Source organism: Nicotiana tabacum, chromosome 19 (genome assembly GCF_000715075.1).
Source record: "Nicotiana tabacum cultivar K326 chromosome 19, ASM71507v2, whole genome shotgun sequence".
Classification (NCBI taxonomy): Eukaryota; Viridiplantae; Streptophyta; class Magnoliopsida; order Solanales; family Solanaceae; genus Nicotiana; species Nicotiana tabacum.
Window position 1 is genome coordinate 12,770,911 of NC_134098.1, and position 11,350 is coordinate 12,782,260.

Sequence of the window (11,350 nt, forward strand, 5' to 3'; positions counted from 1 at the left end):
CATTATTTGATTATTTTGAGTGGCGTTTGGCTAGTTTTGAGCCGTTTGGAGGTCAATTTGTGTGAGATGGTGCTTCTAGCATACCGATTTGGCTTGTGCGAGGTAAGTGTCTTGCCTAACTTTGTTGGGAAAATTTTTCCTACTAATTGATATTATTTGCTACATGCGGGGATGATGTATATATGAGGTGACGAGCATATATGCATGTGCCAGGGTTATTCATGCTTGGGGGTAGATAATATGATTATTTGTATCTTGTTCGAATATGTAACCTTATTGCTTCATGTTTTACTTGACTTCTAGATTAATATGAATATGAAGTTAAATGCAAGAAACCATGATTTAGCTTATTAGAACTTGATTAAAATTTGTCAAATTTTTGTGAAATTATTAATGTGCTAAATTCGGTCATCACTATACTTAATCACAAATATATTGCTATGACCGTTATTCTTGAGATATTGGATTCTATACTTGAGTTGAAGATTATGTTTTGAGATTGATTGAGATACTTGAAAATGAGGTTTTTGAGCTTTATTGAATTGTTATTGGCTTGAAAGTTGTGATTTATGTTCATTTGGAATATTCGCTTAATCACACTCCTAGATGGTATTCATGCTTCCTACCTTGATTGTTATTGATATACATATGTTTGGTGGGGAAGAGTGTAAAGCACGAAGGATGATGCAGTGCCATTTTATATACACTACCATGAGAGGAAGAGTGTAAAGAACGAAGGGTGATGTGGTGCCACGTGATTTAAGCACGAAAGGTGATGTCGTGCAATTTTATTTACATTATCATGGATGAGAGTAAAAGCACGAAGGGTGATATCGTGCTATTTTTTTTATATTATCATGTGTTCATGGCACGAAGGGTATTTTCATGTAGGCGAGGACGAGAGACATGCATTATATTGTGATATCATTTCCTTGCGTATACATTCATGCCTTTATCTTGAGTTGTTACTATTGCACCTATATTTTCTATGTTTTTTGTCGTTGTTGTTTTGTCTTTTTCCTCTACCTCAATTGTTGTTGTATTATCCATGCCTTCTATATGTTTAACTTGCAAATATCATGCTTTCCTTCTTGTTTTTCATATCTACATATATGTCGTTTCTCATTTGTTGCACTTTCGTATAAGCCTTCTACTATGTTAGTTGTTCATGTCTTTTATTTGTTAGCTTATAAAGATCATGCTTTCCCTCTTGTTTGTTATATCTACATCTAAGCCTTCAATGATATTAGTCAGTGAAATTTATGTTCTTCTATCTTAATTGTTGTCATTACTTATATGCCTTCTACCTAGTCTGTTATCGTTGTCCATATGCACTGGCTTGTTTGTTATTACTACATGTGTATCTCCCACTTTTTCGTTACTGTTATCGATGTTTCTTTCATCTGGTTGGTAATGTTATACTTATGCTCGGTAAGGATGAGATAAATACACGAAGGGTGTTGCCGTGCCATTTGATTTGATATCTTGAGTTCATTTCTCACACTATGAAAGTTCTGGATTTACTACCGTGGTTTGATGTTCATTGCTTTAAGGAAAGAATTGGTTGTGATATTGAGAAATATTGACCGTAATTTACTCTAGTAATCATTTACTGGTTCACATATTTGTCCTTATACTCATCTTTGTTATGTTTTAGTATTGTTTCTATTGTTATTCTACGGCACAAGTTATATCAGTGAGTATCTTTTAACTAAAAAATAGCCTTATCTCTAATTCACCGAGGTTAGTCAAGATATATATTGAGTACATGGGGTTGGTGGTATTCATACTACACTTCTGCACCTTGCGTGCAGATCTTGATGCTGATGTTGATGTGTATGGATGGAGCTGGCATTGAAGAGGTACCTACATTCCGGTTACAGCTGCCACTTATCCTTGGTAGCTTTGGATTTGCAAATCTATTTACATACTACCAGCCCTTGGGATTTGTATAAAAAGTTTAATTATTTATCCATTATCTCTTATTTCTTGATTTTAGTTGTGTTTTGGCTTACCTAGTGGGTCGGGTTAGGTGCCATTACGACTAGGCGTATTTTGGGTCGTGACAGGGGTTTATTCCCAATAACTGGTATCAAAGCACAAGTTCTGCTCGTTCATAGAAATACTATTCACGATCGGTAGTACTATACTCGGTGAAAAACAAAATGTCCGGTCTAATGTACGAGGTAGCAAATTTAACGGAGATAGTGGTTTCTCAACGTGGCAAAGAAGGATGAGGGATCTGCTCATTCAATAAGGGTTACACAAGATACTAGATGTTGATGCCAAAAAGTCTGATACCATGAAAAGTTGAGAATTGGGCTGACTTAGATGAAAAGTACTGTTGATATCAGGTTGCACTTATGAGATGATGTGATAAATAACATCATTGATGATGACACCGCATGTGGTATTTGGACAAGTTTGGAAAGACTGTACATGTCCAAAACACTGACAAATAACTTATACCTGAAAGCAGTTATACGCCCTACACATGGTTGAAGGTACGAATGTTTTGTCACATTTAAATGTGTTTAACAGACTAATCCCACAGCTCGCTAAACTCGGAGTAAAGATCGAGGAAGAAGATAAAGTCATATTGCTCTTGAACTCGTTGTCATCTTCGTACGATAATTTGGCAACATCCATCCTGCATTGTAAGACTACCATTGAGTTGAAAGACGTCACATCGGCTCTTCTACTCAATGAGAAGATGAGAAAGAAGCCTGAAAATCAAGGACATGCTCTCATCACATAAGCTAGAGGCAGGAGTTACCAAAGGCGTTCGAGCAACTATGGTAGATCCGTAAGTCATGGGAAGTCCAAGAAATAATCCAAATCAAAAGCCATAAATTGCTACAATTGCGATCAACCAAGTCACTTCAAAACAAAAAGAGACTGCCCAAATCTAAGGAAGGGAAAAGGTAAAACAGTGGCTAGAAGAATGACGGCAATACGACTGTCACAGTGCAAAACAATGATAATGTTGTTCTCTTCATAAATAAGGAAGAGGAAAGCATGCACTTGGCAGGTTCAGAGTCGGAATGGGTGGTTGACACAATAGCATCTTACCATGCCATACTGGTAGAAGATCTTTTTTGCAGATATGTAACAGGTGATTTCGGCATTGTGAGAATGGGTAACTCAAGTTAATCAAAGATTGTAGGGATTGGTGACATTTGTATTAAGATAAATGCCAGATGCACATTGGTTCTAAAGAACGTGTGGCATGTACCTGATTTGTGGATGAAATTGATCTCGAGAATTGCTTTGGACCGAGATGGGTACGAGAACTATTTTGCAAATTAAAAGTGGAGACTCACCAAGATATCATTGGTGATTGCAAAGGGAGTTGCTCATGGCATGTTGTATATGACAAATGCAAAAATATGCCGATGTGAATTGAACTCGCACAAGATGAGATTTCTGCAGATTTGTGGCACAAAATAATAGGTCATATAAGCGAGAAGGGATTACAGATTCTTATCAGGAAATCACTCATCATTTTTGCCAAAGGTATAACAATAAAACCTTGTGACTACTATTTATTTGGTAAGCAGCATAGAGTCTCATTTCAAATATCATCTAAAAGAAAAATGAATATCCTTGATTTGGTATATTCTGATGTTTGTGGTCCAATGGAAATAGAATCAATGGGCGGTAATAAATATTTTGTTACTTTTATTGATGATGCTTCACGAAAATTATGTGTTTCTGTCATGAAAACCAAAGATCTGTTGTTTCAAGTTTTCCAAAAGTTCCATGTTCTAGTAGAAAGGGAGACAGGCTAAAGACTAAAGCGTCTCCAAAATGACAATGGAGGCGAGTATACTTAAAAACATTTGAAGAGTATTATTCAAGGCATGGGATCATACATGAAAAGACAGTTCCTAGAACCCCATAGCACAATGGTATAGCCGAAAGGATGAACCCCACCATTGTTGAGAAGGTGAGAAGCATGCTCAGAATGGCTAAACTGCCTAACTCCTTCTAGGTGAAGCAGTTCAGACAGCATGTTCCCTGATCAATAGGAGCCCATCAGTTCCATTGGTATTTGAAATCCCAGAGAGAGTTTAGACCAACAAGGAGGTGTCCTACTCGCATCTAAAGGTGTTCGGTTATAGATCTTTTGCACATGTACCAAAGGCGCAGAGAACAAAGTTGGATGATAAAAATGTTCCATGCATATTCATCAGATATTAAGATGAAGAGTTCAGATACAGATTGTGGGATCCTGTAAAGAAGATTGTCATCAGAAGTTGAGATGTAGTCTTCCGAAAAGGTGAAGTTGGAACTGCTGGTGATATATCAGAGAAGGTCAAGAAAAAGAATAGTATAGTCCATAACCTTGTTAAAATTCCTTCTACTTTTAACTATTCCACAAGTGCAGAAAGTACGACCGACGAGGTTGCCGAGCAGGGGGAGCAACCTGATGAGGTTGCTGAGCAGGGAGAGAAAATTGATAATGATGTCGAGCAAGTGGAGTACCCTACTCAGGAAGAAGAAGAACCTCAACCTCTAAGGAGATCAGAAAGGCCAATGGTAGAGTCATGCAGGTAACCTTCTACAGAGTATGTCCTCATCAATAATGAGGGAGAGTCACAAAGTCATAAAGAGGTGTTGTCCCATCCAGAAAAGAACCAGTAGATGAAATCCATGCAAGAAGAGATGGAATCTCTACAGAAAAATGACACGTACAAGCTGGTTGAACTTTCAGAGGGTAAAAGACCACTCAAACACAAGTGGGTCTTTAAACTCAAAAAATATGGAAATGGAAAGCTCGTCAAATACAAAGCTCGATTGGTGGATAAAATCTTCGAACAGAAGAAAGGTATTGATTTTGATAAAATTTTCTCACCTGTTGTCAAAATGACTTCTATTCGAATAATCTTGAGCTTAGCAGCTAGCCCAGATCTTGAAGTGGAGCAGTTGGATGTGAAAACTATATTTCTTCATGGAGATTTAGAAAAGGAGATTTATATAGAGCAGCCAGAAGAATTTGAAGTAGCTGAAAAGAAATACATGGTGTGTAAATTGAATAAGTGTCTTTGTAGGTTGAAGCAGGTACCAAGGCTGGTATATAAAGTTTGACTTATTCACTAAAAGTCAAACATACATAAAGACCTATCTGATCCATGTGTATACTTTAAAAAAAATTCTGATAACAACTTTATTATATGTTGTATGCGGATGACATGTTGATTGTAGGATAAGACAAGGAGTTGATTGCAAAGTTGAAGAGAGATTTGTCTAAGTCATTTGATATGAAGGACTTGGGCCCAGCACAATAAATTCTGGGGATGAAGATAGTTCGAGAGCGAACAAGCAGAAAGTTGTGGCTATCTCAGAAGAAGTACATTGAACGTGTACTGGAATGATTCAACATGAAAAGTGCTAAGTCAGTCAGCGCACCTTTTGCTGGTCATATGAAGTTGAGCAAGAAGATGTGTTCTACAACAATAGGGGAGAAAGGGAACATGGCTAGAGTTCCTTATTCTTCAGCAGTCGAAAGCTTGATATATGCAATGGTGGCACCAGACCTGATATTTTTCATGTAGTTGGTGTTGTTAGCAAGTTCCTTGAAAATCCTGGAAAGGAACATTGGGAAGCAGTCAAGTGGATACTCAGGTACCTAAGAGGTACCGCAGGAGATTGCTTGTGTTTTGGAGGATCTGATCCAATCTTGAAGGGCTACACGGATGCTTATATGACAGATGATCTTGATAATCATAAATCTACTACTGGGTACATGTTCACATTTTCAGGGAGAGCTATATCATAGCAATTTGAAGTTGCAGAAGTGTGTCGCACTCTCTACAACTGAAGCATAGTATATTGCCGCTACTGAATCTAGCAATGAGATGGTATGGCTGAAACGGTTTCGTCAAGAACTTGAATTGCACCAGAAGAAATATATAGTCTATTGTGACAGTCAAAGTGCAATAGACTTGAGAAAAAAAATATGTATCATGCAAGAACAAAGCATATCGACGTGCGATATCACTAGATTCAGGAAAAGATAGAGGACAGATCTATGCAGGTCAGGAAGATTCCTACAAGTGAGAATCATTCAGATATCCTGACCAAGGTGGTACCAAGAGACAAGTTTGAGTTATGCAAAGAACTTATCGGCATGCACTCAAATTAGCAACCCCGGTGTTATCTCCTTCAAATAAATGAGTGTGGAGGGAGATATTTGTGAGGTCCAACCCATTGTTAAAATAAATAAAGAACAAGTAGAATAGACATGTTCTAGTGGATAGGTTGGTAGAGAGATGTGGAGCCAAAGGCTAAATTTGAGGAGGAGAATTAACAATTATTCTGTAGCATTCTTAGAGGCTACATATTTTTCTCCTATAAAAGGAGAGCTCTTTCACTTCTTTCATCACGCCAACAAAGAGAGAAAGAAAGAGTGAGGCATCAGAGATAGGGTATAAGAAAATAGTGTATGAGAAAAAATAGGGAGTGAGCAATATTATAGTGAGGTGGGAATATCAAAAGAAATAAACTTCTTTTGATTGTTGTAGTGGTCTTTGGAGTATTTTACTCGATCCTACAAAGTGTAAAATTCCTTGCTATAGTGATATCAGTTGCTTCTCTCGGGGGTCGTGGTTTTTTCCCCCTTATTTAGAAGGATTTTCACGTAAAAATCTTGGTGTCGTTGTCACTCTTTTTATTCTTGTTGATTACTGTATATCTGCACTATCTTATTACTCCGATATTATTACCGTGAATATTATTCTTGTGGGGTTTATTCCCAACAATTACTATCTTAGTAATTAGTGAAAAGAGACATTAAGCACTATCGCTTTTAACCTTTATCGTAAATTTAGCTGCTTTGGAGCGACGGAAAACAAGAAGTTAAGAACTTCCAATTGGAAATTCTCCTTATCCAAATAAAATAACTAACTCGATGTGATAGTAGCAAATCTAACTAATTTTTCCTAACTGCAATTACTTGAATACAACGTTTCTATATAGTGCATCATCAAATTTTGCACTGATCAAACATTAAAATACAACCAATGGATGCAATACATCACCCATACTACACCGGCTTTCAACCTTTTAATTTTTTTTCCTTTTCTTTTATTGTTTTTCTTTTTTTTTCCCCATAATCTATCAGTATAATTCTTTTAACAGATCTTTGTCTTTCTCCTTTAACCAAATAACTGTTTTCCTCTTAATTCCATCAACATCCCATGATACCTTTTAAAAATAAAATATTTTCAGGTAAACATACCAAATTTCAGTTTCCATCCACTAGGCAAGTCTTCTTAGGTCTTGCAAGTTTTGCTATTTTTAGTAAACTTCCTCATCTTCAACTCATTATAAAAGCCTACAATAGGTGATCTCTAGCCTATCCCTTCTCTTCTATTCACTAAAGAAAACTAAACTCCAAAATGTCTTTTACAAGAACAATCTGTATTTCTGGGCTCTTGCTCTTGTTCCTAACTCTAGCATGTGAAGCTAGGTTTCCAAGAAATGCTAATGCAGGGTTCATAGCAGTGAATGGTGCTCATTTTGAACTCAATGGGTCCCCCTTTTTATTCAATGGTTTCAACTCCTATTGGTTGATGCATGTTGCTGCTGACCCAACTGAGAGGTACAAAGTCACTGAGGTTCTTAGAGATGCATCTGCTGCTGGTCTTTCTGTTTGTCGTACTTGGGCTTTTAGTGATGGAGGTGATAGAGCATTACAAATGTCACCTGGAGTTTACGATGAACATGTCTTTCAGGTAAAGGTTTATGTTCAGCTCACTTATAAGGATTTTTATATTATCAAGTTAAGTTGATCTACAACAACATGTATTTGCATATTAAGTCTGACATATTAACCTAGAAAACAGAATAATAACCTGGTATAAATAGTAAAATTACACGTTGCACCTAGTTAGGTATATAAATTGAATTCCTTAACTATTAAATTGTCAAAGCAACTCAAATGGAATCAATAGTTAGATACTTATTTTTAATTGTTTCTAAATTTAGGGTTATTGTTGTATATTTTATGGATTTAGGGGTTGGATTTTGTGATCTCGGAAGCTAAGAAATATGGTGTCCGCTTAATCTTGAGCTTTGTAAACAACTGGAACGACTTTGGAGGAAAAGCTCAATATGTTCAGTGGGCAAGAAATGTTGGAGCACAAATTAGTGGCGACGATGACTTCTATACTCATCCTATGCTCAAAGATTATTACAAGAACCATATTAAGGTATATGCTAACAACGTATAAAACTTTTTTTCACTTAAACATCAACTATTTGATATTCGTGCAATATTTTTCTTTACCTACATAATATCTTTATTATTCAGTAAACTAAAAATGTTGGTATATGATGGCTAACAATTTTATGTTTTTGTGAATCGCTACAGAAAGTCGTTACAAGGTTCAACACCATTACTAGAATTGCTTACAGAGATGATCCAACAATCATGGCATGGGAACTCATTAATGAGCCACGCGACCAAGCTGACTATTCTGGAAAAACTGTTAATGTGAACTTCAATTGATACCCTTTAACTCATTTCCAAATTAATTGAATTTTTGAAGTAACAATGACTGACTTTTTGTTGTATCAATATTCCAGGCTTGGGTTCAAGAAATGGCAAGTTTTGTGAAGTCAGTAGACAAAAAACACTTGTTGGAGATAGGAATGGAGGGATTTTATGGTGATTCAGTTCCTGAAAGGAAGCAAATTAATCCTGGTTATCAAGTGGGAACAGATTTTATCATTAACCATCTTATCAATGAGATTGATTTTGCCACTATCCATGCATACACTGACCAATGGTATATTAACAACGTTTCTCCGCTCTCAAATTCACATGTTTTCGTTGCAATATCTTATAAATGACCTGATTGTATAAATATCTTTTATATTAACGACGCAAAAAACTTAAACGCTTTATATTTGTAGGGTATCCGGACAAAGCGATGATGCACAATTGGCATGGATGCAAAGATGGGTGACAAGCCATTGGGAAGATGCAAAAACCATACTAAAGAAACCTCTAGTACTATCTGAATTTGGCAAATCTAGCAGAGATCAAGGATACAACCTTAGTTCAAGAGATACATTCATGAGTAGTGTATATAGAAATATATACAATTTGGCAAAAGAAGAGGGAACCATGGCAGGAAGCTTAGTATGGCAACTCATGGCACAAGGAATGGAGAATTATGATGATGGTTATTGTATTGTTTTAGGACAAAACCCTTCAACTGCAGGAATAATTTCAGGTCAATCACATGCTATGACAACTTTGGCTAATCTAGTTCATAGCCCTTAAGAGTGAAGGCATGAAGATCATTATTATGAAGGATACCAAATTAAGAAAATAAGTTCTATAATAGGACATTCTTCGATTATATTTTTTTGTGATTTACAATAATCAATTTATAATAGGATTTGAGTGATTTTAATTCCATGATTATCTAGTACCAATTGAAGCTCACATTACCAACCATGTGAAGTTGATTAAACTCAAGAATGTAATTGCATAAATGAAAAAGGAACGTTACGGTTTTGTCTTCCTAGTTTTTAGTTTGAGTACAAGTTTATTATATGTGCATCTTAGTTTGATTTTTACAAATTGGTTAATTTATAAGTTAAAGTACAGAATTAAATTAAATTGTAATAAGAATCTGATATCATGTAGTTCTCACATAATAAAAAAAAATAATAAATTGGACTTTCACTTTTATATTCAATATTAGAGAAATTAACTTAAATAGTTGTCGGTCCAAAAAAAAATAGCCGCCATATGTATATATTAGTTAGGGATTGTAATATTTTTGGCCAAGCAGCAAAATGTGTTAAAACCTTATATATTTTGCAAACAATAGTCGGATATACTAGGTGGGCTCATGTACTATGGCCCAAATCAGCAAGAGTCATTTCTCCTTCAAAGCTAGAATTTACTATTAAACTGCTGAAAGCAAAAGGAATCTGTCAGCAGAAATTAATAAGGGAAAATGATATTGTATCCGGCCTTCAAAACAATAGCCGAAAAATATATGTTTTTTGTATATGTATATATATTATATATATTATATACAAAAATTATATAAAATTTATACACTTTTTTGGTTAAGAAAAGAACAGTCTGGTGCACTAAGGTCCCCCGCTATGCTCGGAGTCTGGCACGGGCTAAACGTGATAATAACCCCAATTAATTATGGGGCACTACACCAAATACAAAATATGTACAGTGATTTTACTTCCTTCTATCTTTCCTAAGCGGAGGGTCTTCCGGAAACAGTCTCTATGCTTTCTTGAAGGTAGGGATAAGGTTTGAAGGTAGGGGTAAAGTCTGCGTACATGTTACCCTTCTCAAACCACACTCGTGAGATTACACTGGGTTTGTTGTTATTTCGGCTATTATTTTTCAGTGCTACCCAGAAATGTAATTAATGTGCCAACGCCATGTTTATGCTGTTAAATCATGCAAAAATGAATTTTTATTTTTGCATAAGTTTTACCCAAATATGATTTTTATTCTTAAAAATAAAATTTACTCTCTCATGATAACTTCTTTTGCATTAAAGCTTAGATATTTCTACTGGTGTGCGGGAGACATACTTAAAACTAGCATATTATAAACTAAATAAATAAGAAAATATAATAAATTTTCTTTTTCAAAAATTACATTTTGTAAAGTCGCGTTGGTCTACAGAGGACTAAGTCGTGTTTTCATATCTACTCCTACATACATTGTTTCTTTCCTTTTCCCCCTTTCCTAATCTAGTTCGAAGACTCACTAAAATCCATAACACATGCAACAATCATAGTCGAATCTAAAATTTAAAAATTAATGTTTAAAATTAATGAAATTTATTTATTATACTATTAAAAATTTAAAAGTATAGGTTCAATTCATACATAGATTCTGTGTCAAAAATAATGATTCAGGTAAATCTAATGCAACACAAGGTTGAACCAATAACCCAAAACATTAAAAAATATATAAATATAAAGAAGATATCAGCACGCCTTGGTTCTTCACTGAAGTACGATAATACTGTTGATTTTCTTGAAGTTATTTTATCGATAAAGGCTGATGGCCAGCGCGGAACCACCTTACGTTAAGGGTTGTCAATTGATATTCCTTTTATATTGTTTAGTTAGATTAAAAATTTATTTTTATGATATATATTATATGTTGATTTCTTTTATATTCTATGTGTTTTTACTTTTTTATATTTTAATATCACTGGTAAGATTTGACAAGAAGGAAAGCCCATGCATCGAAAAATGAATACTTTCTATCTTTTTGCTTTTGGAAATCAGTTAAAGGAATTAGTACTGCAGTTTCTTTGCAGTATTCGAGCAGAAAAGTACATGT

General features: G+C 35.2%; 1 protein-coding gene across 1 annotated transcript; it reads left to right on the forward strand.

The window, feature by feature from the left end:
* Nucleotides 1-7,338: 7,338 nt before the first annotated feature.
* LOC107783047 (mannan endo-1,4-beta-mannosidase 1-like) lies at nucleotides 7,339-9,523 on the forward strand. Its single transcript, XM_016604006.2, has 5 exons — nucleotides 7,339-7,739; nucleotides 8,022-8,216; nucleotides 8,378-8,500; nucleotides 8,593-8,795; nucleotides 8,923-9,523. The coding sequence occupies exons 1-5, from the start codon at nucleotides 7,404-7,406 to the stop codon at nucleotides 9,293-9,295; spliced, it is 1,230 nt and encodes a 409-aa protein (XP_016459492.1). The 5' UTR covers nucleotides 7,339-7,403; the 3' UTR covers nucleotides 9,296-9,523.
* Nucleotides 9,524-11,350: the final 1,827 nt, after the last annotated feature.

What these genes read in the sequence shown, in the direction of transcription:
- LOC107783047 (XM_016604006.2), top strand. Translation starts at nt 7,404, where the DNA reads ATGTCTTTTACAAGAACAATCTGTATTTCTGGGCTCTTGCTCTTGTTC. An exon ending in ACGATGAACATGTCTTTCAG is followed by an intron (nt 7,740 to 8,021) that starts GTAAAGGTTTAT and finishes TTATGGATTTAG; the next exon opens with GGGTTGGATTTTGTGATCTC. An exon ending in ATTACAAGAACCATATTAAG is followed by an intron (nt 8,217 to 8,377) that starts GTATATGCTAAC and finishes GAATCGCTACAG; the next exon opens with AAAGTCGTTACAAGGTTCAA.